This window comes from Atractosteus spatula, chromosome 25 (genome assembly GCF_055471065.1).
Source record: "Atractosteus spatula isolate fAtrSpa1 chromosome 25, fAtrSpa1.hap1, whole genome shotgun sequence".
In the NCBI taxonomy this organism is placed as follows: Eukaryota; Metazoa; Chordata; class Actinopteri; order Semionotiformes; family Lepisosteidae; genus Atractosteus; species Atractosteus spatula.
In genome coordinates, this window is record NC_142730.1 from 6031985 (window position 1) to 6059970 (window position 27986).

Genomic DNA, 27986 nt, shown 5'->3' on the forward strand with positions numbered 1-27986 from the left:
TATTTGAAATCCACTGCACTACAGCACGATGCAGAGTACAACCCTGACTGTCAGATCTCCACCATTTTAAGAGTAATTTTTATCCAACGTGCCAAGGACTCTGATGCAGACGTGTGCAGAGTGTTACATACATGTAGCAGAAACATGAGCTGCACATACAACACGGGACAGTCTGCGCCTGAAGAGGCTGCTGTGAAACAGGCACATCGTTCACATCTTCTAGACACTCTGGGTTGTGTTGAAATACAGTATAGAGTTAAAAGAGAGGAATCTAAAACAAGAGATGTTGTATTACGATGCTGCAGTGTGCTAATAAGACGTCATTCAGAATATTGTGTACGAAATGGTGATATAAATGAAAGATATTTCTGTTCGGGAATGACCAGACACCTTCTCAGGTTCAAAGGCCTGTCCTGCACCGACAGGCTGAAGGGACTGAGTCTCTTCAGTCCCGAACAGAGAAGAGTACAAAGAGACGAGATTCAGGTCATCGACAAACTCAAGCCAAAGAGCTGCTTCAGAACCAACAGTGAGTCACCAACCAGAGGTCACAAGTGGAAACTACAGGGAAGGGTATTGAAACCAGACAGCAGGAGGCACGTCTTTACAGTAAGGGTGGTGGGAGTGTGGAACAAGCTGCCCAGCCCTGTTGTTGGAGCCGATACCCTGGTTTCTGTCACTTATAATCTTTAATTCTAAACGCGATCTTCATTTGATCTGTACACCACCTGTTAAAACTCCGTCATCATCCTCAGATCCGGGATACAGATCGGTGCAACGGAACGGTTTCTGTTTTTTCCGTCGAGTTGGTAGAAATCATCAGCTGTTATTGAGATTAAGAAGCCGCGGAAAACTCGGCATTGAAAAGGCCTCTGAATTTGAACTTGAGCGAGACGGTGCAAATACTTTTTAAAGCGTTTCTGCTTCAGTCCTGTAGTGATCGAGAAGATCCAGGGATCGTACCCGCGACTGGACCGCAACTCGGCTTTCGTGTTTGTGCTGATAAAAGAGAAACAGTTTATCCGTTTATCATATCTGTACTAAAAGTATTTCGGGTCGCATTTTTTTTTGTAGATTTACTCAAATCTACAAAAAAAAACAGTATTGGCAGATTTCTCTGTGGTCCCATAAATACCTTTATTAAAATTTAAGTGATGGGACGAAAATCTTCTAAAAATCCGGCTAGAAGGAAGAGGATATAATGCTTTTGCCACGTAGGAGATGGGCAGCCAGCAGCGTGTAGGTTTGAAATGCAAGGCGGTTTGTTCAGAGATACAGGAGTTGAGTTAAAAAAAAACTGGGCGCCGAACTGTAAAAAACCACACTACAGTGAGTGAGACCATGAGGCGAGGAGAAGGCGTGGGCAATGTTTATTTAGAAGTGGGCGTGGACAAACATGTCCAGTGCGCCGCTGTTGGTTAAAACTTAAGCTCCCAAAGAGGGCGGGCTCATGTAATGAGCTCACGCTGTTATTGGTTGGGATTCTCGGGAGGGACAGGGATTGTCAGTGTGAGGGCGTGGTCATATAATACAATCCCCGACTTGATTGGTCGAACATCGGAGACCGCTGCCTTGAAGGCGGGGACTCATGCCTGCCCGTCTTGCTCCTGCGTGCTCTCCCCGCCCCTGGGGGCGTGTCCCACCCCGGAGTGTGCTCTCCTGTGAAGAGATTAGCAGCGAGTTCGAATTTCCTGTTTGAAAGTCATTCGCTCCGAGCAGGGCTGAGAGGCGGATATATTCATATTTATAGATTACATATTTATATTAAGGGAAAAAAAAAAGTTGATAGGACTTGCTTTTTCTTCTTCCCTTTTTTTCTTCTTCTTCGTCTTACCCGTTGGCGCAACCCGGAAAGAAGCTGGATTAACAGAACTGGACCAGAATTAGGCTAAAAGCCGAAACGCTTTTGTTTTCCTGCGTCCAGTTAGTTCTCATTGTACGTACAGTGTATGCACCGGTGTACCGCGCGTCCAGAACTGAAGTAGCCAGGCTGCGATGTCTCGGGTAGCAGACCCGTTGTCTAAGACCCGCCAGGAGCGCATGAGGGAGATCACGCAGCGGGTGAGTCTGCCGTCTCTGTCCACCCGTCTTCGAAGGAACACGGGGGAATCGATCGCGATCGCTCAAGGGCCTGATGGACCATTCTTGTTGTGGCTGAATGGAATTATCATGAGAATGTTTTAGGAGCTTTTTTTTTTTCTTTTTCGAAGAGTTTAAATTGCCACTCGACCGCCCCCCCAAAGTGTTTATTTGCGTCCCTTTCGGGCTCGGGTTTCATGTGGTTCCGGTGGGTTCCCCGGGTTCTGCACGTGTAGAACGAGCGCAAGAGCCCCAGAGCTGCCTCTCGGACCCGAAGCCCCCCCCCCCCGAGTGTGCGAGTCTGGGCTCAGGGCTCCGGGCCCCGGGCCGGTTCTGGGCTCGGTTCGGCTCAGCTCGGGCCTGGACAGGAGCACGCAGCGCCCGGGGGGGGGGGCGAGGGGGAGGTGTGTGTGTGTGTGTTTCGGGGGAGGGGGCCCCTGGCGGACTGGCGCGTCTGAGCCCGAGCACAGCCGGGGCGCGACTTTTACACCACGTTTTCGTTAAAAAAAAAGTTCTGCTCCATCACGAAACCACCACCTCCACCTCCTCCTCCTTCCCAAGAACGATAACACGTCCAGGGGAGCGATTGCACAGCCGCAGTTACTCAGAGGCTATTGAGCAAGAGAGAGGTCGCGGCGCAATCCGATCTCCTTTTTGTTTTCCTCTTTTTATGTTTCAAGTTATTAAGGTTTCAGTTTCAGCCCGGTTACAGCGGTGGTAACTCCTGCCCATCACCCCCCCCCCCCCCCGGCTCGATTCCTGGGCTGGCTGTAAACTCCGCTTCCTCGCCTGTAGCTGTGAACGACCCCCGGGCGCTCATTTCAGAGGCAATCCTGAGTCTTGATCGAGGTGTGAATTTTGCGCCGCGGCTGGAAGGCGCGCTGGGCCGCCCAGTTCCCTGATCGGCTGCAGGATCGCCATCTGCTCGTGTCTCCCGCGCTGGAGCCGTCGGCTCTCCCGTGTCCGCTCTCGCCCGGCCCGGTACCACGGTACCGCCGCCGTCCAGCCGCCCGGACTGCCGGGGCTTTGACCCTGCCGCAGGGACGAGTTGTGCCGCGGCGCTATTCCACACCGCCTCGGAAGGAAAGGAAATCGCTGGAGTTCTGCCGAGTGTGTGATTAAAGACACTCGTGACGCTGCGAGTGGCCGGGGGTCCGTCTTGCGAGCCGGGACCCGCGCCTCAGCTCCTGGTCTCTCACCTGCGAGACACGTGCTTCGCACCGGAAGTGACGCACCCAGAGTTGGCAAAGAGACGAGCCCCCCCCCCCCCAGAAGCCGGAAATTGACAAGCGCTCGGGGTTTAATGATCGTTATCATCATCATTATAATTCTCGTACAAATAGAACATATAGCTGTTTATGCGCCTGTGTCCCGTTTCTCCGATTACCGCTTAACCAGCAGCGCCCATGGGTTTGTGTCAGGGATGCACCCAGACATGCTGTGACGGATGGATCTGTGTTATGAATATGTTCGTGCCGTTCTGGAGTTGGGAGCTGGGAGTTACAGTCGCACAATCGGGCCACAGCCATCTGTATTTCCTGTTTTCTCACTTTTAATTGGCCTTCTCTGCGTTCAGGAATGCTTTGAGTAAAATGAACTTTTCTGTGGGGGGGGGAAGTGGGGGGCGGCGGCAGCGGCTGTGAGCTTAGCTCTGAGTAGAAGCAGAAGAAAGTGATCTGCCCACTTTTCCGCTGTAGGAATGCCATTTGAAAACACTTTGGGCAGGGAGGCATTCGAATCTCCGTAATACCAGTCTGTTCTCGGAATGTTCTGAAGACCTTTGGAATATAATCCGTAGAGTCACTGTAGAGACACTCAGTCCAGCTCCTCTGTATCTTCACATTAACACTCCTTCATCATCATCAGAGCTGTAGAGTAACTGTAGAGACACTCAGTCCAGCTCCTCTGTATCTTCACATGAACACTCCTTCATCATCATCAGAGCTGTAGAGTAACTGTACAGACACTCAGTCCAGCTCCTCTGTATCTTCACATGAACACTCCTTCATCATCATCAGAGCTGTAGAGTCACTGTACAGACACTCAGTCCAGCTCCTCTGTATCTTCACATGAACACTCCTTCATCATCATCAGAGCTGTAGAGTCACTGTACAGACACTCAGTCCAGCTCCTCTGTATCTTCACACTAACACTCCTTCATCATCATCAGAGCTGTAGAGTAACTGTACAGACACTCAGTCCAGCTCCTCTGTATCTTCACATGAACACTCCTTCATCATCATCAGAGCTGGAGAGTCACTGTACAGACACTCAGTCCAGCTCCTCTGTATCTTCACATGAACACTCCTTCATCATCATCATCAGAGCTGTAGTTATGGAACACTCCTTCATCATCATCAGAGCTGTAGAGTAACTGTACAGACACTCAGTCCAGCTCCTCTGTATCTTCACATGAACACTCCTTCATCATCATCATCATCAGAGCTGTAGTTATGGAACAGTCTTGTTACACCAGGAGGACAGCTGGTCCAGTGGTTCAGGCCCAGCCTTGTTATACCAGGGGGCAGCTGGCGTGTTGGAAAAGTACAGGTCTGTTACACGAGGAGGCTGTGAAAGAGAAGTTTCACAGAAGCCATGGCAACAGATCGCTTTAGCAGATCCGGCCCTGACAGCGTCGGGGTGTTTTCAGGAACAGATCGGAGAGGGCACACACACACACACGCGGCGCTGGGCAGGCCCTGGGGAGCTCGGGTGCTGGGAGAGCAGGTGGGCAGAAGCAGAGCGTTGGCGCGGAGCGTGGGAGTGGGGCGTGGGCGTGCGACGCCGAGTGTGTCAGAGAGGACAGCGCTGCGCTGCAGTGGGGGAGGTGTGCCGGCGGCTCACCGAGCACCGCTGAGTCAATCGTGGAGGAACTGCGGAGTTTTTTCTTCGTCGGCGTCTGCCTTTATTTTTTATTTGTTGTGCTTCTCTCTTCTTGCTCTCTCTCTCATGGATGCGATTCCGCTTGTGAAGGAAACTGGGGGCATGGTGACAGACACTGCGTCACGCGCTTGCACCCTCACACACACACACACACACAGGTGCCCTGCAGGTGCATGGACGGGCACAGCGCACCGGCACCCACGCACACACTGACAGGGCAAGATCCTGCTGGTGTCGCCATGGAGAGGGGCCTGATGGGCAAGGTGCTGGGGTCCTGCCCCCCCCCCCCCCCCCCCCCCCAGTGAGTGACACCCCAACTCTTCTCTCCTGACCAGTGTGCTGGTGTGGTTTGGGGCGCATCCTTCAGGCCCGATTCCTGTCTCCCTGGCTATGCCTGCCTTCCCCGTGTGCCTTTCCCTCTATATTAATATGCATCTTGTAAGCAGGTTAAGCCAAATTTAGTGTGACTAATACACTCAATAAGCCTTTCAGTACACCTAATTATTGGGTGTTGTTGTGTCACACACGGACAGTGAGCATGCAGGATTCTGTCTGCTGCTCTTGCTGCTTGCTGCTGACTGTGAAGCGGTGCTCCTGCTTCTCTCTCTCTGTAGGTATATATTTAAACACACTCATACAGCACAGTGTCTTTCTGCCCTCCATGTCAGTTTTTCTCTATACAGTATATACACTGGCGCACAGTGCAGAAAGAGGAGCTGTTACATTCGTAACTCCTCAGCACCATCTTGTTTTTTAACAACGTTAAACGCCAGGGTGGCTGCAGCCAAAACAGCAAGAAAGGATCCAGCTAATCGAGATTATTCGTTCAGCTCAGCTTCAGTGAACCGATTGGCCAAGAACGCGACACAAGCTCAGCGGAGGCTTGTCTTGCTCGTCTGACAGAGACGGGGCTCCAACCACCTGACTGGGAAGCCTGATGCAGACTCCCACAACCCTTTGTGTAAAGTCGCATTTAATTTGCATCATGTCAATTCCCACAGCAGACTGTCCGGAGGCGGACTGGGCAGAGGAGTCCTTAAATACCCTTGTAAACATTAACCCAGTCTCATGCAGTCTGTGTGCACATACACACGTGTGTGGAAGTATATTAAGATGTATGCTGGACTTGTCTACCCTTTTATACTCCTGTGTACATTTACTCAGTCTCATGCAGTCTGTGTGTGTATATACACACTTGTGTATATAGTGGATTTATCTGTCCTTAAACACTCCTGTGTACATGAACCCAGTCTCTTGGTCATGCTCATGCTATAGGCTTTGGTACAGAGGGAGAAGTGTGTGCCTATCGCCCAGAGGGTCCCGTGTTCGATTCCCAGTCTCTTGCTCATGCTCGTGCTGCATGTGTCGGATTTCCAGACATTCCTGCCGCTGTCCTGGGCTGTTCTCCCAGTGCTCAGCCAGACAAGCAGGGACACGGGGACCTGGGGAGCCGTGCTCACTGGCAAACGTATTCCGAGATGCACGGGCATGCTGCTCCCGAGCTTCCTGGACAGGGCATTTCGAACGCTTCATCCGCGCAGGTGTAGGAATGAGTGTCCTAAGTGCATCCCGGGGAAACTCGAATCGCACGGGAGCTCGGCTGTTCACAGTTCTAGCCCTTCTGCGCAGGTGTGCAGGGTGTGGCTGGCCTGTCCCTGGGGGGCCTAGACGGGCGCAGACGGTAATGTTGGGTGGGGGGGGCTACCAGTCCTCTCTTGGCGAGACCCCCGGGCCTTCGGCGTGGCGGAGCGGCTCTGGCGGAGAGCGGAGAGCAGAGACCTGTGTGGGTTTTGTGTTGAGCAGGTTCCAAATGTACCAAGGCAAGTTCTTGTACCTGACCCGTGCTGGCGAATAAAAGCGATTCCGATTCTTTGCCGGCCCACTGCGCGTTGGCATCAGAGCTGCAGGAGGGTCACTGACGAGGAGCCACTCGGTCTGTCCAGCCTGTTGGGGATGTCAGGGAACCCGGGATCTGGCTCGGCCAGCTGCGTCTTGCGGGAAACCAGGGTATCAGCTTCCACACCATGGCTGTGCGGCCTGTTCCACACCCCCACCACCCTCTGCGCAAAGACGTGCCGCCCTGCTGGCATGCGAGCCTGGTGACTGTGCCGCTCAGTCAGACAGACACAAGAGCGGGCAGGGGAAAGGAGTCCATCACAGGTGGCCGTGTGTGCGGGTTCTGCGCACTGGTCCCGAGCGCTGACAGTGAGGGGGGTGGGTCCGCTCTCAGGAGTTGTTGTGTGGTGCCGCGCAGCGCATAGAGAGCTGCTGTGACAGTGTGGGCAGTGGACTGCGGCTGAACCGGGGTGGGGACCACGCAGGTGTGAGGGGCTGAATTCTCAGAAAGGAACCAGCTGCTTGTGAAGGGTTTGGCCTGAAACAGCTCCTGCTCCCTCACGACCGCGAGCACGGGGCTCCGTTCCAGGACGCTCTCAGTGTCCCTCTCTCTCGTGTCAGGACTCTTCTACGTCACCAACATCCCATCGCACAGCAGTCTGGTCCTCTCCAGGTTTTACATTTGTCAATCAGAACCTGTACTGTGCACTAGGAGTCTGACTGACAGCACTGTAAAACCTGGAGTGGATCCGGCTGCTGTGCACTGGGAGTCTGACTGACAGCACAGTAAAACCTGGAGTGGATCCGGCTGCTGTGCACTGGGAGTCTGACTGACAGCACAGTAAAACCTGGAGTGGATCTGGCTGCTGTGCACTGGGAGTCTGACTGACAGCACTGTAAAAACTGTAGCGGATCAATCTGCTGCTGTGCATTGCAATCTTTATTTTCAGCCCCGTATACATTAATTTAGTTAAAAAATATATTTTTTTCTTCCTGTGGCAGATGAAGACGCGCACAGGGGCTGTGGATAGCACACTGAGCGCACAGACTCACTGAGTCACTGTCAGGGTAGACGCAGCCAGAGAGCACAGCTCACAGTGCTGTCCTTGTGACTGGAGAGAGAGAGGGTCACGAGAGGCCCGTGGATCAGCGAGGGAAGGCAGGGAGGAAGAGGGCGGCGAGGAGGGGGAGGGACAGAGAGAGGGATGAGAGTAGGGTGAGGTGAGCGAAAGAGAGCAGGGCAACAGAAGAACGAGAGGAGGGAGTGGGGGGGGGGGGGGCAACGGAGAGAGTCCATGTCGCTCAGCTTCAGAAACTATTCACCTGACCTGCAGAGTGTCCTTCTGAAAGGCCGCAGCCCTCAGTGCTGTCACGGCCTGGGGCTCTCTCTGCGGTCGGTGCCTGTGCTGCCGGCCTGCCTGTGTCGTGTTTGGAGCAGCTGGGCTGCGGTGAGGACCCGAATAGGGGTCTTGCCCCTCCCCCCCCCCCCCCCCGCTGTGTGACACAGGCACACCTGTCTGCGTCTGGCCCTGCACTCCACAAAGGGCCCTTTCAGAGCGACCTGAGAGAGAGGGAGTCGGGTTACACAGGGGTTTCGAATAGAGCGGGCAGCACCGCCAGCGCTGGGAGACTCTCGATCCCCTCTTTCTCACACACACACACTTTTTCTCTCTGTCCTCCCTTTGGGAGTGGTTGTTTTTCTTCTGCTGAGATTGGAAATCTTTCTCCTTCACTTCTTCCATTTCTCTCTCACTCCTCCCCCTCCCCTTTCTCCTCTCTGTTCTTTGCCCTGACCACTGGACTGTAAAAGGCAGATTTTATAGTAGTCACGTGTTGTAGTTATGAGCGTTTCACTGTCGAACCTGCAAACAACCACATACAACAGGTGTGAAAACAGAGCGAGAGAGAGGCTGTGGAAACTGGCTGTTTCCAGACCTGCAGGGCCACACACAGACGACATCCTCCTTCCCAGGCTCCTTCCTGTACAGTGCAGTAGAGCCCAGTGAGATCGGGGTAAAAGCACAGTACAGTGCAGTAAAGACCAGTGAGATCAGGGTAAAAGTGCAGGACAGGGGGAGGATGAGGGTATCATTCCTTTCATTGGTGCTGTTTTCCTTTCTGACTCCTTCTGCCTCTCTGGCTGACTTCACAGCAGAGGAATTCCAGGAGAGTCGTCTGCTCTCTTTCTCTCCCTCCCTGCCTCCTCCCACTCTTCACTCACAGCCCCCGACACCCTCTCTGTCCCTCTTTCCTCTCCCTCTGCCCTTCTTCCTCTCCCTCTGCATACCTTCTTCCTCAAACTCTCTCTCTATACCTCTCTCTCCGTCCCTCCTTCCTCTCCTCTCTCTCCGTTCCTCTCCCTTGCCATGCGGTCTCTCTCTTTCTTGTCTTTCTTCTTGCTCTTCTGTCGCTCCACCCCGCTGGCCTGGAAGGACAGGGGTCAGTGACTCAGTGTTGCCATCTGTCTGAAGCTCTGAACAACATCCTGGGTCAAAGGTTCAGTTCAGTCAGATAGTCAACAGGTCGGTCAGTCTTCTGGTCACTCAGTCAGGCATTCCCTGAGTCTGTGAGACAGCTGGCCAGTCTGCCGGTCAGACAGGCATTCCCTGAGTCTGTGACACAGCTGGCCAGTGAAACAGACTGTGGTTTAGCTAGAGGATGGTCAGCCACTCGTCAGACAGTTAGTCAGTGTGGGAAAGTGCTGTAATAAAAACCTAAACGTTTTGTTTAATGATCTTCCTGATGATCTGTAAGAAGAGTGTGTGAAGTTAGTCATAATCAACATGTTGTTCGTGGCTTTCGCCTGTACAGTCAGCATGTGTTTGGAAGGAGCAGAGGTGTCTGGGATAACACAGGAAAACAGAGGTGTTCTTGAGGCCTGGGCACTGTAGAAACTGACATCAGAAACGCCAGAGCAGTGTCTCTGTCCCTCACGGTGTAGCTCTGTCTTTTCTCCCCCTCTTCCTCACTCTTCTCCTTCTCCCACACCTCCTCGTCTCTCCTCCTCTCTCTCTCTCTCCTTGTCTCTCTTTCTCTTTCTCCTCCCCCTCCTCTCCCCTCCTCGCCCCTCCTCTCTCTCCTATCTCTCCTCTCTCCTCCTCTCTCTTCTCTGCTCCTCTCTTCCCTCTCTCTCCTTTCTCTCCTGTCCCTCTCCTCTCTCCCTGTCTTTGTGCTGTGTAGTACGCACCTTGGTGTACTCGGCCGCTTCATCGTGACAGTGCTGGTGAGTGACATGAAATTCACACCCCAGATCTGGGTATCTGGGTAAAAACAGGTCTCTTTTTCTTTGTCTTTGTCTCTTTCTTTTGTTCCTCCTCTTTTTCTCTTTCAGTCTGCAGTTCCCCATCTCTCATCCCTCTGAGGGGAGGCATTGCATTGGCCAGATGTTGCTTTGCCCTGTCTGGTTAATCAAATTTAAATTCAACAAACTTTATTGGCATAACCAATAAATTACAGTGTTTCCAAAGCAATAACAATTACCAAGATATTTCTGAGCATCTCCAACATCAGTGACCAGTCAGCTTCCTGGAAGGGGGAATGCTATTTGTCCTCTTTGACATGTTAATTAATCTCTGTTCGTTAGCAAACAGAGTGCGAGGTGCTTTGTGTTTAAAAAGGTGTGGTGATAACGAGGCATCTGTCTCTGACAAACACACTCACTGGTTGCCTGACTCCCTCTCTCAGTGCCTCTCTCTTTTCCTCCTCTCTCTTAGCATTCCCCTCTTTTCTCTGTCCCTCTCCCTCCCTTTGTCTGCCTCCCTCTCTTTATCCCTCTCCCTGCTCTCTTCTCTCTACCTCCTCTACTTCCTTTCAATCTCTCCCTCCCTCTGTCCCTCTTTCTCTCTCTCTCTGTCCTTGTCTTGCTCTCTGTCCCTCTGTCCCTCTCTCTGTTTCTGTCTCTGTCCCTGTCTCTCCCTCTCTCTGTATTTGTCTCTCCCTCTCTACCTCCCACACACCAGGCATTCTGGGATGTTTCTGCATACACGTTATTCAGGTATGATTTTGTGGCTGGTGGTGTGTTGTGCTTTGCACGGTTGTAATATTTCGGTGACTTCAGATGCGCCCAGTTGGTTCAGTAAATCATCTTTGAACACAGGAAATTCCTAACATGTTGGAAATGCCCCGACTGTAGTTTCACTTGCGTTTTGTGACTGTGCAGTTGAACTCTTCGTAGTGGACATGATGAAACTGACTCAATTCAGTTCAGCCTTCGCGGATTACCTGGGAATACCAGGTTTTCCGCAGCCTCTCTGACAGGTTCCCTCACGCAGCCGCAGGAGAATTTGCTCTCGGATGATCAGTTTTTACAGCGGCGTCGGCTTCTGGCCTGGCTGCTTCTGAAGACCGAGCTGGACCTCCTGCTGCTTTTCTTCCGTTACCTGTGTGGACGTGACTCGATACGGGACAGTGTTCCTCTTTGGAGCTGAGGACAGGGGTCGCTCGCTTCTTTACATGGAGGGTGGCGAATGTCTAGGACAAGCTGTTGAAACAGATTCCCAGGGATCCTTTGGGAAAGGGCTGCCGGTGATCTTGGGATATATTAGCTACTAAGCTTCCAAACCAGCTGGACGGGCTGACAGGCCTCCTGCTGGCTTCGGCCTTTCCCGTGCTCCGTGATCTTACAGTCCGCAGCTCCCTGTATCTCCCTTGCTGTGCTGGGACTGGAGCTGTGCCCCCTGTCAGATGAGCGGGCAGCCCCAGCACCAGTAATTGGATTTCTGTCTAGCCAGACCCGCCCCCCCTACTCCAGGGAATGGGGTGCCAGTAATTGAATCTTAACTTCCTAACGAGCCGTTTTCTCCACGACCTCTAGTCGCGGCGCTCCCTCCCCATGAGGCCGAGCCCTCGCTAAGCTGCTTTTGTTGTCTCCGCGCAGTCTTACCGCGCCGCTGATGGCCGTCGGCCCAGGCCTCGTGTAGCAGGAGCCCGTGCCTCGCGTTTTTGCCCCATTGTTCTTTTTGACAGTAATAAAAGTGTTCCTACTGCTAGTACTACTGCCATTGTTACTAACACTACAGCTAGTACTACTGCCATTGTTACTAACACTACTGCTAGTACTACTGCCATTGTTACTAACACTACTGCTAGTACTACTGCCATTGCTACTAACACTACAGCTAGTACTACTGCCATTGTTATTAACACTACTGCTAGTACTGCTGCCATTGTTACTAACACTACTGCTGTACTACTGCCGTTGTTACTAACCCTACTGCCACTGTTACTAACCCTACAGCTAGTACTACTGCCACTGTTACTAACCCTACTGCCACTGTTACTAAAACTACAGCTAGTACTACTGCCACTGTTACTAACACTACTGCTAGTACTGCTGCCATTGTTACTAACCCTACTGCCACTGTTACTAACACTACAGCTAGTACTGCTGCCATTGTTACTAACCCTACTGCCACTGTTACTAACACTACAGCTAGTACTACTGCCACTGTTACTAACACTACAGCTAGTACTACTGCCACTGTTACTGACCCTACTGCCACTGTTACTAACACTACAGCTAGTACTACTGCCACTGTTACTAACACTACAGCTAGTACTGCTGCCATTGTTACTAACCCTACTGCCACTGTTACTAACACTACAGCTAGTACTGCTGCCATTGTTACTAACCCTACTGCCACTATTACTAACACTACTGCTATATTATTCTACTTATCTGTGCTGTAACAGTGCTGCTGGCCCAGTAGGTCAGTGTGGCTCTCTTGCAAAGCTGTGTTGGTGTTGTACTCGACGTCTTTGCTTCCTCCTCCTCCCAATTCAGACCATGTTGCAACAGCTCCCCCCCCCCCGCCCCCGTTTCCTTAGTAACTGCCCCCCCCCTCCATTGGCCCCACCTTTGAATGCAGAAAAAGAGGAAGTTGTCATTTTGTTGTGTTCCTGTATGGGATGTCAACACAGCCTCAGAGAAGGAGAGGCCCATTGTCTTAAAGAAAAGACACATATGTACAAATTTAAGTCATATTTTATTGAGAGAGTGCTGTCAGATAAGAGTGGACACTCATAAACTATTGCGTTTTCCACTGAGCCACAGCCACTGTCTGGGGTTCCAGACAGGTGTGGGGAGACGGTGTGGTGATGCTGTACAGGTGTGTGTAAACGGTGTGCTGATGCTCTACAGGTGTGGGGAGATGGTGTGGTGATGCTGCTGTACAGGTGTGGGGAGACAGTGTGCTGATGCTGTACAGGTGTGTGTAAACGGTGTGGTGATGCTGTACAGGTGTGGGGAGACGGTGTGGTGATGCTGTACAGGTGTGTGTAAACGGTGTGCTGATGCTCTACAGGTGTGGGGAGATGGTGTGGTGATGCTGCTGTACAGGTGTGGGGATACAGTGTGCTGATGCTGTACAGGTGTGTGTAAACGGTGTGGTGATGCTGTACAGGTGTGTGTAAACGGTGTGCTGATGCTCTACAGGTGTGGGGAGATGGTGTGGTGATGCTGCTGTACAGGTGTGGGGATACAGTGTGCTGATGCTGTACAGGTGTGTGTAAACGGTGTGGTGATGCTGTACAGGTGTGGGGAGATGGTGTGGTGATGCTCTACAGGTGTGGGGAGACGGTGTGGTGATGCTGTACATGTGTGGGGAGACGGTGTGGCGATGCTGCTGTACAGGTGTGTGTTGTTATGTGTAGAGATGCTCTACAGGTGTGGGGAGACGGTGTGGCGATGCTGCTGTACAGGTGTGTGTTGTTATGTGTAGAGATGCTGTACATGTGTGGGGAGACGGTGTGGCGATGCTGCTGTACAGGTGTGTGTTGTTATGTGTAGAGATGCTGTACAGGTGTGGGGAGACGGTGTGGTGATGCTGCTGTACAGGTGTGTGTTGTTATGTGTAGAGATGCTGTACAGGTGTGGGGAGACGGTGTGGTGATGCTGCTGTACAGGTGTGTGTTGTTATGTGTAGAGATGCTGTACAGGTGTGGGGAGACGGTGTGGTGATGCTGCTGTACAGGTGTGTGTTGTTATGTGTAGAGATGCAAGGATTCACAGGGCAGCTCAGTGAAGGGTTGAAAAGAGGATTAGTCTGTAACTGAGAGGCCTCCCTGAGATCAGACTAACAGCGTTGTTCTCTCTCTGTCTGATCTGCTTACCCTTGTTCACAAGCACCCTATACAGCACAGTACTCTAAAAAATCTACCTTAATGACTCAATGGCATATTTGGAGTCGCATACATTTCCAGACTAGTATATTTGCAGTTATACTTTTATACTTATGAAATTATGTACTATACTTATATATTTTTTAAATCTTTTCTGCTGATAAAAACCAGTTTTCCTCTGGACTGTGTAAAAATGAGGAACCGCAGCTTCCCAGAAAAACAGAAGCAGACAGGCCAGCACAGCTTTTAACCCTTCACAGGTCTGCTCAGCCGCGCCTGAGCTGTGGAGTAGGCACATTCCCGGCACAGTGAGCTCCCTCTTTCTCCCAGCAGTGTGTCAGGAAACATCGTCTTCTTCATCTTCTCCTCTTCCTCCCCTTCTCTCTGTGCTTCAGCGGCTGCTCCCCACCCATCCTCCTGTACCCCGTCTGTACTGAGGGAGCTGCGAAGCTGTTGTAGTGGATTACAGGGCGATTTGCAGAGCGCAGGGTGTCAATTAGCTGGCTGTGTGTTAATCTCTTAATCCTTGGGGATAATCTCCCATAGGCACTGCAGGAGACCTCTAGCCAACAGTCTGTGAAAGACAGCCCTGACCTCTACCAGAAGACAGAGCACAGACTGGGCCACATCGTCCAGAGATCATTGGATTCCATCAGTCTGGGCCGGGTCACAGTGTAACCCTACAGTCCAGAGATCACTGGTCCAGTCTGGGTCACACTGTAGCCCTACAGTCCAGAGATCGCTGGTCCAGTCTGGGCCGGGTCACACTGTAACCCTACAGTCCAGAGATCACTGGTCCAGTCTGGGTCACACTGTAACCCTACAGTCCAGAGATCACTGGTCCAGTCTGGGCTGGGTCACACTGTAACCCTACAGTCCAGAGATCACTGGTCCAGTCTGGGTCACACTGTAACCCTACAGTCCAGAGATCACTGGTCCAGTCTGGGTCACACTGTAACCCTACAGTCCAGAGATCGCTGGTCCAGTCTGGGTCACACTGTAACCCTACAGTCCAGAGATCGCTGGTCCAGTCTGGGTCACACTGTAACCCTACAGTCCAGAGATCGCTGGTCGTACCAAGTCATACTTAAATACATAATTGTTGTCTACAATGACTTAACAATTAAGAATCAATTGAGCAATTATTGTGCCAGAAGAGCCAATGTTTGTCTCCACCTTTCCTAAGAAATAAGTCGGCTTTGAGCAGAAATGCGATTCATGTATAAAATGCATTTTATTGTTTTGTTCAATGAAATAAAGAACAGAACAGGGCTGACGATGCCCAGTCACGCTGCGGGTCTCTGTGTACTGTTCCTTCCTCCTCTGTCCCTGTGTGCTGATCGCCCTCTCTCTCCGTGTGTCCGCTGCAGAACAAGGAGAAGGAGAGGATGAAGGAGCGGGAGAAGGAGGCCAGGGAGCGGGAGGCACGCTACAGCAACGGCCACCTCTTCACCTCGCTGTCCGTCTCCGGCACCACGCTCTGCTCCGCCTGCAACAAGAGCATCACCGCCAAGGAGGCCCTGTGCTGCCCCAGTAAGTGACCACGCTCCAGCTGTGACACAGCGCACTACTGTCCTGTACCACTGCAGTAGTGCACTGTGCTCTCTCAGCCACTGCACTGTCCTGTACCACTGCAGTAGTGCACTGTGCTCTCTCAGCCACTGCACTGTCCTGTACCACTGCAGTAGTGCACTGTGCTCTCTCAGCCACTGCACTGTCCTGTACCACTGCAGTACTGCACTGTGCTCTCTCAGCCACTGCACTGTCCTGCTGTTTTAACACACTGTCCTGTACCACTGCAGTAGTGCACTGTGCTCTCTCAGCCACTGCACTGTCCTGTACCACTGCAGTAGTGCACTGTGCTCTCTCAGCCACTGCACTGTCCTGTACCACTGCAGTACTGCACTGTGCTCTCTCAGCCACTGCACTGTCCTGCTGTTTTAACACACTGTCCTGTACCACTGCAGTACTGCACTGTGCTCTCTCAGCCACTGCACTGTCCTGTACCACTGCAGTAGTGCACTGTGCTCTCTCAGCCACTGCACTGTCCTGCTGTTTTAACACACTGTCCTGTACCACTGCAGTAGTGCACTGTGCTCTCTCAGCCACTGCACTGTCCTGCTGTTTTAACACACTGTCCTGTACCACTGCAGTAGTGCACTGTGCTCTCTCAGCCACTGCACTGTCCTGTACCACTGCAGTAGTGCACTGTGCTCTCTCAGCCACTGCACTGTCCTGTACCACTGCAGTACTGCACTGTGCTCTCTCAGCCACTGCACTGTCCTGTACCACTGCAGTAGTGCACTGTGCTCTCTCAGCCACTGCACTGTCCTGTACCACTGCAGTACTGCACTGTGCTCTCTCAGCCACTACACTGTCCTGTACCACTGCAGTAGTGCACTGTGCTCTCTCAGCCACTGCACTGTCCTGTACCACTGCAGTACTGCACTGTGCTCTCTCAGCCACTGCACTGTCCTGTACCACTGCAGTACTGCACTGTGCTCTCTCAGCCACTGCACTGTCCTGTACCACTGCAGTAGTGCACTGTGCTCTCAGCCACTGCACTGTCCTGTACCACTGCAGTAGTGCACTGTGCTCTCTCAGCCACTGCACTGTCCTTCTGTTTTAACACACTGTCCTGTACCACTGCAGTAGTGCACTGTGCTCTCTCAGCCACTGCACTGTCCTGCTGTTTTAACACACTGTCCTGTACCACTGCAGTAGTGCACTGTGCTCTCTCAGCCACTGCACTGTCCTGTACCACTGCAGTAGTGCACTGTGCTCTCTCAGCCACTGCACTGTCCTGTACCACTGCAGTAGTGCACTGTGCTCTCTCAGCCACTGCACTGTCCTGTACCACTGCAGTAGTGCACTGTGCTCTCTCAGCCACTGCACTGTCCTGCTGTTTTAACACACTGTCCTGTACCACTGCAGTAGTGCACTGTGCTCTCTCAGCCACTGCACTGTCCTGCTGTTTTAACACACTGTCCTGTACCACTGCAGTAGTGCACTGTGCTCTCTCAGCCACTGCACTGTCCTGTACCACTGCAGTAGTGCACTGTGCTCTCTCAGCCACTGCACTGTCCTGTACCACTGCAGTAGTGCACTGTGCTCTCTCAGCCACTGCACTGTCCTGCTGTTTTAACACACTGTCCTGTACCACTGCAGTAGTGCACTGTGCTCTCTCAGCCACTGCACTGTCCTGCTGTTTTAACACACTGTCCTGTACCACTGCAGTACTGCACTGTGCTCTCTCAGCCACTGCACTGTCCTGCTGTTTTAACACACTGTCCTGTACCACTGCAGTACTGCACTGTGCTCTCTCAGCCACTGCACTGTCCTGTACCACTGCAGTAGTGCACTGTGCTCTCTCAGCCACTGCACTGTCCTGCTGTTTTAACACACTGTCCTGTACCACTGCAGTAGTGCACTGTGCTCTCTCAGCCACTGCACTGTCCTGCTGTTTTAACACACTGTCCTGTACCACTGCAGTAGTGCACTGTGCTCTCTCAGCCACTGCACTGTCCTGTACCACTGCAGTAGTGCACTGTGCTCTCTCAGCCACTGCACTGTCCTGTACCACTGCAGTACTGCACTGTGCTCTCTCAGCCACTGCACTGTCCTGTACCACTGCAGTAGTGCACTGTGCTCTCTCAGCCACTGCACTGTCCTGTACCACTGCAGTACTGCACTGTGCTCTCTCAGCCACTACACTGTCCTGTACCACTGCAGTAGTGCACTGTGCTCTCTCAGCCACTGCACTGTCCTGTACCACTGCAGTACTGCACTGTGCTCTCTCAGCCACTGCACTGTCCTGTACCACTGCAGTACTGCACTGTGCTCTCTCAGCCACTGCACTGTCCTGTACCACTGCAGTAGTGCACTGTGCTCTCAGCCACTGCACTGTCCTGTACCACTGCAGTAGTGCACTGTGCTCTCTCAGCCACTGCACTGTCCTTCTGTTTTAACACACTGTCCTGTACCACTGCAGTAGTGCACTGTGCTCTCTCAGCCACTGCACTGTCCTGCTGTTTTAACACACTGTCCTGTACCACTGCAGTAGTGCACTGTGCTCTCTCAGCCACTGCACTGTCCTGTACCACTGCAGTAGTGCACTGTGCTCTCTCAGCCACTGCACTGTCCTGTACCACTGCAGTAGTGCACTGTGCTCTCTCAGCCACTGCACTGTCCTGTACCACTGCAGTAGTGCACTGTGCTCTCTCAGCCACTGCACTGTCCTGCTGTTTTAACACACTGTCCTGTACCATTGCAGTAGTGCACTGTGCTCTCTCAGCCACTGCACTGTCCTGCTGTTTTAACACACTGTCCTGTACCACTGCAGTAGTGCACTGTGCTCTCTCAGCCACTGCACTGTCCTGTACCACTGCAGTAGTGCACTGTGCTCTCTCAGCCACTGCACTGTCCTGTACCACTGCAGTAGTGCACTGTGCTCTCTCAGCCACTGCACTGTCCTGCTGTTTTAACACACTGTCCTGTACCACTGCAGTAGTGCACTGTGCTCTCTCAGCCACTGCACTGTCCTGCTGTTTTAACACACTGTCCTGTACCACTGCAGTAGTGCACTGTGCTCTCTCAGCCACTGCACTGTCCTGCTGTTTTAACACACTGTCCTGTACCACTGCAGTAGTGCACTGTCACCAGTCTGCCGAGGTATACACTGTTGTAACACAGTATACTACACTTCTGTATTTCTCTGTACTTGAGTAGTGAACAGAACTTTACATTAATTTACTGTACTGTAGTGTGATCATATAAATGTACGAGGTGTACACATGGATCTGACCAGCACTGGACAGCACTGGGATACACATGGATCTGACCAGCACTGGACAGCGCTGGGATACACATGGATCTGACCAGTACCTCTGGACAGCGCTGGGATACACATGGATCTGACCAGTACCTCTGGACAGCGCTGGGATATACGATACACGTGGATCTGAACTGCACTGCTCAATCCTCGAATCTGCAAACCGCTTCACCCAGGAAAAAAAAGAAAAAATGGAGGAGACAGAAGAAACAAAGATTCTCCCCCTTCCTATATCTGCAAGGCTGTCAGCTGCAGAGTCTGTCTGGACAAAAGAGTCAGTGTGCAGGGAGAGAGGGGCTCCCCCCCCCCCTCAGCCTCTACAACAGCTGGGGGGGAGAGGGGGCACGGAGGGAACATGGCCACAGACACAACAGTGACTGCTGCCAGAGGGGCAGTGGGGGGGCATTGATTTAGGGCTGGGGAGGCGGGGCAAGGGGGGCAATTAGAGTGGCTGGAGTCTGAGAAGACAAAGGGGGGGGCGGAGGGGAGGGAGCGTGTGTGTCGGGGTGCGGGGGTGGTTAACACTTTGATCGATTGTTCTGGGGTTGCTGAGGGAGCTGTCAGAACGTGGAATAGTAATTACTGCCGGGGGGTGGGGGCTGCGAGCTACATATTGATTGTTTTGGGGAGCGGGGGGCGATGTGGCGGCTGCAGTGTAGGAGCGGTGGTGAGGTGGAGGTCAGTACAGTTAGGGGTGCTGTCAGTGTGCTGTTCTGCAGCACCAGTAGCACACTGCTCATGTTCTGCAACACTGGCGTACCTGTGTAACATCACAGCACTGTGTTGTCTGCATTATTGGAAGGACTCGTTTGAAAGGTTAAAAACGAGAGGATCCAGTCGGCCTGACCAGCCCATCTGGTAGTTAGTATGTGTTTGATCCAAAGACCTCACTCAGCTGTTACTTGCAAGAAGCTTTGGCTTCAGACAGCCTGGCCACAGAAACTGGACACAGGCAGACCTGGCTGTCCAGAGAGGACAGTAACCACAGTCTGGACATAGAAACCGGATGCAGGCAGACCTGGCTCTCCAGAGAGGACAGGCTCAGTAACCACAGTCTGGACATAGAAACTGGACGCAGGCAGACCTGGCTGTCCAGAGAGGACAGGCTGTGCTCCCAGTGCCAGCAGGGAGAAACAGAGACAGAGACGCACTTTCCGCTGCACTGTGAGAAAAACTCTGGGATTAGACAAACATTCTTCCCTAAAATAACAAAACTAATCCCAGAATTCCCACAGCTGCCAGATTCAGAACTGCTCCCAGTCCTCCTGGAGGGAGAAAGTCAGTCGAGCTGCAGCCCAGCGTGTCACATCAGTCATGGGTGGGGGCTGTGGTTGTGTGAGGGAGAGAGAGCAGGCCTCTATATACAAGAAACTCGACTATCCCTGACTCTCCTGTGTCCACGCCCATCTATATACCATCTTCCACACAGCAGCTCCGGGTCTTTGTCTTTAAATCCCGGCATCTCTGCAGGGATCCTTTTCCCAGATTAATGGCCTGTGTCGCACAGCAGGAAAGCTCGGCTCTCCCGTTGTTAAATCCAAGATTGCAGGGAGGGAGTTAATCCCTGATCTTCATCCTCAGTCTCTGACGGGCCGCGCACGGGGAGCTCTGGAGGGGAACCTGGAGTCCCAGTCTCTCTCTCTCGTTTATCGCACAATAATCGCCCGAGTGGAGGGTGAGAATCGGGGCGAATGATGTAGGGAATCGGGTTTTTATGACATAGCCTCGCCTCTGCAAGTCTTGAAGCACGTCTTTGGCGGAGCTGCTGGAATAAGCCCCACCCTTTTACAGGTGTGAATTTGACAGGACGGACATACCCTGGCTTTCAGGTGGGCTGTGTGGTCACCCAGTTCTGCATCTGTCGAAGTAACGAGGATCAAACCCTCATAAAAAGCTCTGTGTTGGAGCTCATCCCCAGCGGACAAGCGCTGAGCACGTGGCCTCTGGAGAGGAGGCCAGATTTGCAAATATGTACAGTATATGATTCTATATATAGATGTGATCTCATCTGTCCGGACTCGGCCGTGTTTGTTTAGTGACCTCAGAGATGCAGAAATCCAGGGATGTTTGTTTAGCGTCGCCCTGTGTGTGTGTAATGGGCCGCCGGGATGAATGGAGCCCAGTGTGCCTGGCGAGTGGGCGAGGGGGCGAGGGGGAGAGTCTGTCTCCCGGAGCCGGGGAAAGAGCTGCCTCGCTGCTGTGTGGATCCTGCCGATCGGAAGGCCGCCTGGCCGGAGCGAGATTCCGAAGCGGTTTGGGTTGGACAGTGTGTGTGTGTGTGAGAGAGAGACAGAGACAGAGACAGGGAGAGGTCTGGGATTCAGAATGAATGGAGCCCAGTGTGTCGTGGTGTGTTTTTAAGTCTGAGAGTGAGTTCACAAGGCCTGCCCTGGGGGCTGGAGACAGAAAACAAAACCAAGCCTGTCAGCAGTGCAGAGCACAGTGTAGAACAGCACAGCGTGGACTGGAACAGCACAGCCTAGTCCAGACTGGCATAGCAGGGTCCAAAACAGCACGGCACTGTCCACAACAGCCCACAAGGGTGCAGTGCTGTGGACATTCCCTCAGCAGGAGTGCAGTCACTTTCATTAACAGCAGGGATTGCAGTAACAGCTGCAGGAGTTCCAGTAACAACTGCAGGTGATGCATTAATAGCAGCAGTAGCAGTAACAGCTGTAGAAGATACAGTAATAGCAGTAGGAGTTAGAATAACAGCAGCAGTAGCAGCTGTAGAAGTTGCAGTAACAGGACTAGAAGATACAGTACTAGCTGTAGGAGTTGCAGTAACAGGAATAGAAGATACAGTAATAGCAGTAGGAGTTGGAGTAAGAGCAGCAGTAACAGCTGTAGGAATCGGAATAACAGCAGCAGCAGTAGCAGCTGTGGGAGATGCAGTAACAGTTACAGTAATAGCTGTCGGAGCTGCAGTAACGACTGTAGGAGTTGCAGTAACAACTGTAGGAGCTGCAGTAAAAGCAGCAGCAGCAGTAGGAGCTGCAGTAACAGCTGTTATACAGTGATAATGTTCTGGAGACACATGAACTGTTGTAGGTTTATCTTGTGTGTCTTTGTCCGTTTATCTCCGTCTGTCTATTTAAAGAACTGACTTCAGCTGCTGCTGTTCTCTTGTTTGGGTTTCTGTGTTATTTCTTGTGCTGAAACACCGATTTATTTTTAAAACAGCCCCTTCCAGCTGCCAGGAAAAAAAAACTATAGTGAACAGACCCGCTGGAGGAGACAGTCTGGCTTTCATAACACAAAGAGCAGGAGAGACATAGAGGTGGGGGGAGAGCAGCAGTCTGATCCACTCCGGGTTTTGCAGTGTAATCAATCTCTCAGTTGCCAGCAGCCTGATCCTCTCCAGGTTTTATGGTTCATCAGTCAGATACCCTGTGCAAAGCTATCTGAGCTGCTCCAGGTTCTATACTGTGCCTGGTTACACTCAGGTTTTGCTATGTTGTCAGAACGGAACCTGGAATGGATCAGTCTAATGTGTCCCGGGATCCTGATCGTGTCTTCTGTTTCAGCATAGACCAGCTCCTCTTTCAGCACAGAATCCATCAGTGTCTGGCACCTGCTGTCTGCTTGTCTTCACTCACGGGCTTCGGGAAGGCTTCTGTTCATGCAAATACAGCCTATTTGACTGTGAATCGGGAGAGACACAGCGAGAGAGAGGAGACAGGAGACATGGGGAAGAGAGAGAGGAGGAGACAGGAGACATGGGGGAGAGAGAGAGGAGGAGATGGACAGAGAAAGAGAGGAGACAGGAGACATGGGGCAGAGAGAGAGGAGGAGGGAGGACACATGTGAGAGACAGATAGAGGAGGAGGTTGACAGGGAGAGAGAGGAGGCAGGAGACATTGGAGAGACAGGAGATGGACGGAGAGAGGAGGGAGACATGGGGGACAGACAGAGGAAGAAAGAAAGGCGAGGACTGAGGGGGAGATGAGAAATGCAGACCCAGGCATAACCCCCTGCCTGGCTGTGAGCTCAGTTTGTCTGGGTCGCCTCTGGGTCTTTACCGGTGGTTTTTCTCTGGCCTGGCCTTCGCTGCGCCTCTCGCTGAGTTTCGCCCTGCTCTGCCATGGCGGTCTTGCCGGGTCAGAACAGCCCGGGACACAGGGGACACGCCTCCCTGTGGCCGTGAGGGGGAGTTACAGGAGAGAAATCTCCCGTCTTGTGCCCGCCAGGGTAAAGATGCATGGGAGTCTGGCCAAGTCCCCTCTGGGCCCCTCCCCCCTGCCCCCATCTGCTTTCATTTGTGTTTCCTGTCTCCTGTGGACCTGGACAGGAAGTGAAACCTCTGTAACAATGAGAGCGAGCGAGCAGGGAGGCGGGAGGGGCAGGCGGTGGTGAAAGGGCAGCTGAGTTCAAGAGGTACAGAGTGCAAGAGAGAGAGGGAGGGAAGGAGGCTGCAGGGATATCATAGGTACTGTACTGTATTGTGTTCATGTGTGCTGTGCTGCAGTATGTTGTATTGAACTGCAAAACATTGTACAATCTGCTAATATTCTGTAATGCTTTTGTGTCAAATACAAATACTGGCACGGACAACACCTGTGTAATGATGAAGGAGTGTTCATGTGAAGATACAGAGGAGCTGGACTGAGTGTCTGTACAGTTACTCTCCAGCTCTGATGATGATGAAGGAGTGTTCATGTGAAGATACAGAGGAGCTGGACTGAGTGTCTGTACAGTGACTCTCCAGCTCTGATGATGATGAAGGAGTGTTCATGTGAAGATACAGAGGAGCTGGACTGAGTGTCTGTACAGTGACTCTACAGCTCTGATGATGATGAAGGAGTGTTCATGTGAAGATACAGAGGAGCTGGACTGAGTGTCTGTACAGTTACTCTACAGCTCTGATGATGATGAAGGAGTGTTAGTGTGAAGATACAGAGGAGCTGGACTGAGTGTCTGTACAGTTACTCTCCAGCTCTGATGATGATGAAGGAGTGTTCATGTGAAGATACAGAGGAGCTGGACTGAGTGTCTGTACAGTGACTCTCCAGCTCTGATGATGATGAAGGAGTGTTCATGTGAAGATACAGAGGAGCTGGACTGAGTGTCTGTACAGTGACTCTACAGCTCTGATGATGATGAAGGAGTGTTAGTGTGAAGATACAGAGGAGCTGGACTGAGTGTCTGTACAGTTACTCTACAGCTCTGATGATGATGAAGGAGTGTTAGTGTGAAGATACAGAGGAGCTGGACTGAGTGTCTGTACAGTTACTCTACAGCTCTGATGATGATGAAGGAGTGTTCATGTGAAGATACAGAGGAGCTGGACTGAGTGTCTGTACAGTTACTCTACAGCTCTGATGACGATGATGTCTTATAGTGCTGCTTTCACAGTGTTCCGCAGGGCTGACGCTGACGCTGAGTGTGAATTTGAATAATGCTCTGTGCCAATTCCGGCCTGGGAGTGTGTGGGTGTTTGGAGTGTGATGTCAAGTTGTGGAGAGGAATGCAAATGATCAGGTGTTGGAAGGATTGGAGAAGGCTGCAGTGTGCTCCCTGGGGCCCCCTGGTGGGCACAGAGGTGTCGGCACCAGGGTGGTGCACCGTTCCTGGAGATCTGGGCCCGGGGCAGCGCCGGCACCAGGGGAAAAATCTGTAGGGGGGCGCCGATATTTCGGTCGAAACTACCCAAGTGAAATCTCGTAACTATGCCATTGGTGAGTGCTTCATGATAGAAGATAACGATGAGGAACCTGGTATTTAGCGATGAAGTACAGTTTCCTGTTCATCAGCCCTCTCGCGATTATTGTTGCCTGGAGCAACAAAATACCAACTGGCTTCATTTTTGCAGCTACATCGAGGGTAACGAGCTTCTGAATCCTTCAGAAAAAATTGTTGTAAAACCAAGAGAGAGCACAAACTTCTATAACTACAGTCCTAGTTATATAACGATTGTAAGTCACAAACTTCAATAGCTACAGTCCGATTGTAAGTGTAAGGATAAACTACTGCAAGGTATCGGTCCACCTGAGCAAGCGAGGTCATAATAATGTCACACCTAGTAACGTAGACACTGTAATATGTGCCGTTCCTGGTCGGATAGCCCTCCTGCACATCAGACAGTCCGATGTAGTAACTGGGAATGCGGGGCTAGTGTAGTTATCTGACCATTGACAAAGTACAACTCATTTTTAGGGAGCAAGTTAAGAAAGCGAAAGTGTTCAAAAATCCATTTGTGCAAAACTGAGGGGGCGGGGCAGTTCAGTTGAGGGGTGACGGGTCTGGACACTGCGCTGATCGGGTTAAGCTCAGGATTGAATCGGGTTGCCAGGGGCTCAGCTGCAGTGGGAGACTACAGTCACTGCGGCCTCCTGGACTGGAGCTGTGCGCCCCTCTCTGCCACAGGGTGTCCCATCAGTGCTGACAGCTGTACACACTGTGTGTACCCCCAAGTAACCTCATCAGTACGCACTGTGTACCCCTCAGAAACTGCATCAGTGCTGACAGCTGTACACACTGTGTGTACCCCAAGTAACCTCATCAGTACGCACTGTGTGTACCCCTCAAACCACATCAGTGGTGACAGCTGTACACACTGTGTGTACCCCTCAAACCACATCAGTGCTGACAGCTGTACACACTGTGTGTACCCCAAGTAACCTCATCAGTACGCACTGTGTGTACCCCTCAAACCACATCAGTGCTGACAGCTGTACACACTGTGTGTACCCCAAGTAACCTCATCAGTACGCACTGTGTGTACCCCTCAAACCACATCAGTGGTGACAGCTGTACACACTGTGTGTACCCCCAAGTAACCTCATCAATACGCACTGTGTGTACCCCTCAAAAATCAGGACTGTACACACTGTGTACCCCTAAAAAATGTCCCCCCTACACCTGTTCCCGTCCAGAAACAGCTGCACTGTTACTTCATGAGGTCTCTTCTCATTGATCGATGGAGTGATTTCAGCTCAGTGTTGATTGCAAGGAGCTCTCACAGGTCACCTGTTTGGCTGATGAAAGAGGTCTTGGGCTCTCCTGGGAACCAGTGCCCAGAGCCTGCAGGCCTCAGGGGTGTGGGGGAAAACATGTAAACTCCACACCACAGGACCTGAAGCCGGATTCAAACCTGGGACCCCAGGAGGGGCTGTAAAGCTGTAGCTCTAACCACCATGCCACCACTGCTCTTCCTCTAAATCAATGACTAATTAAGATCTGATTGGTTTAATTGAGGCTTCAAATAATTACCTACCGCCTTCAGCCCTGCTGGGCAGATGTGCGGCCTTGAGGTTGAGTGTCCAGCGCAGACGTGTGTGAGTTTGAGTTCCCGCCCCCCGCCTGATCAGAGCTTCTGTGTGTTTGTGTTGCAGCGTGCAATGTCACCATTCACAACCGCTGCCGCGACGCTCTGCCCAACTGCGCCAAGATGAAGCAGAAGGTGAGTCGCTGGTCAGTCGGCCCGAGTGGCCCGGGCAGCTCGTGGGCCGATTCCGTGCTGCGCAGCAGATGTGATGACCGTCCCCTGTGTTTTGTTCTATTGCAGCAACAGAAGCTGGCTCTGGTCCGGAACAGCTCGGCTCTGCAGAACGTCTCTCTGAGAACCAAGTGTGAGTCTCTCCGTCCCTCCTCTCTGCTTCCTCCCCAGTCCTGCTCCTCAGGACCCACAAGCCGTGTGGTTTACAGCTGAAGTCTCTCTGATGATCGATTGTTAGTGAAGATACAGAGGAGCTGGACTGAGTGTCTGTACAGTGACTCTACAGCTCTGATGATGATGAAGGAGTGTTAGTGTGAAGATACAGGGGAGCTGGACTGAGTGTCTTTACAGTTACTCTACAGCTCTGATGATGAAGGAGTGTTTTGAAGATTCAGATGAACTTGGCCTTTCTTTTTGAGTTTTACATCTTTAACAATGCCGAAATTCAAATTAAGGCTTTGCATGGATTTTACTCAGACTCGATACTGGTGTTTTACTGCCATCTGCTGTTTGAACTTGCAACTGCAGACTGGGTCCATAGTGTCAAAGGCAGGTGGGGCTGCTGATGTAGAACGGCCACTGTGTGTCTCCCAGGTGGAGCTGCTGGTTCAGAATGATTACTGCAGTTGAGTATAAAGTGCGTGTTGTTATTATTGGTATCGTGTTATTCTGTATTACAACAGACATGAGTGAGCTGGACATGTTCTATTTTCTATATAGCCTATTCTTTATTAAACTGGGCTTAGTGTATGCTGGACTTTCCTACACTGTACTGTGCAACACTGGTCCGTTGTGCATCACACTGGACTCCAGAGCTCTGCGATGGAGAGGTTTCCTGTATGAGTGAGTGTCTGGTGACAAGAGAGGGGCTAAAGCACTTTCCCCAAAAGCAGTAAATGGGCTCCTTGTGCCCCTCAGAGCCCTGGGAAACGACTCATGGCGTTTACCCACAGTGAGTCCCACAGCACCCCTGAAGGGGTACCGCATCGCTGTGCGATTTGCATGGCGCCCTAACGTGTCCCTCTCCGTCTCCTCCAGCCACCATGGTCCGCGAGCGCCCCAGCTCCGCCATCTACCCCTCCGACAACCTCCGCCAGTCGCTGCTGGGGTCGCGCAGAGGCCGCTCCGGGCTGTCCCTCTCCAAGAGCGTCTCCACCAACAACATCGCGGGGTGAGCGCAGGGGCAGGGGGGGTGGGGAGGGGTCCGCGTGTCCAGGAACCCTGCGGGGGTGGGAGGGGCTGGCCGCCATGCTGCGCAACGGCGCCGCCCCTCTGGCCGGCCGGGTGCTGGCAGTGAAAGCTGTGTCAGTGCCGCCTGCAGGGAGCGGAGAGGAGCAGGCGGCCTGACGGTGGAGGTGAAGGGGGGGCCATCGTGTGTTGTGTTGTGCCTTACTCTGGACTGCATTGATGTCCCCGTGCAGGAATCTGAATGACGACTCCCCCCTGGGCCTGCGGAGGATCCTGTCCCAGTCCACCGACTCCCTCAACTTCCGCAACAGAGCGCTGTCCATGGAGTCGCTGAACGACGAGGGTGAGGGGGGGGGCAGCGGGGGTCGGCAGCTCCACGGGCGGGGGGGTGTCCTGGGCAGTGTGACCTGATCTCTCTCTCCCTCCTGCTTCCTGCCCCCCCGCAGGAGAGCTGTACTTTGTGCAGATGCTGGACGAGCTGCAGCGCGAGGGGAAGGATTTCGAGGCGGACTCCTGGAGCACCGTGGTCGACACCAACTTCCTGCAGCAGCTCCGCAAGGATGTGATGAAGAGGCAGGATGTGATCTATGGTCAGAGTCTTCCTCGCCTCTG

At 52.4% G+C, this 27986-nt stretch overlaps 1 protein-coding gene across 3 annotated transcripts in view; it reads left to right on the top strand.

Annotated features, from left to right (window-relative positions):
* Positions 1-27986, top strand: part of arhgef2a (Rho/Rac guanine nucleotide exchange factor 2a) — a 56525-nt gene that overhangs the window by 20100 nt on the left and 8439 nt on the right. For 2 of the 3 annotated variants that reach the window (XM_088905072.1, XM_088905073.1), the window contains 6 exons: positions 15288-15450; positions 26083-26150; positions 26256-26319; positions 27225-27357; positions 27608-27717; positions 27821-27964. In XM_088905072.1, the coding sequence (XP_088761198.1) occupies positions 15288-15450; positions 26083-26150; positions 26256-26319; positions 27225-27357; positions 27608-27717; positions 27821-27964 (682 nt within the window). Of the gene's footprint in view, positions 1-1690; positions 2062-15287; positions 15451-26082; positions 26151-26255; positions 26320-27224; positions 27358-27607; positions 27718-27820; positions 27965-27986 lie in introns of those variants that run through there. The other variant, XM_088905074.1, reaches the window with a different exon arrangement.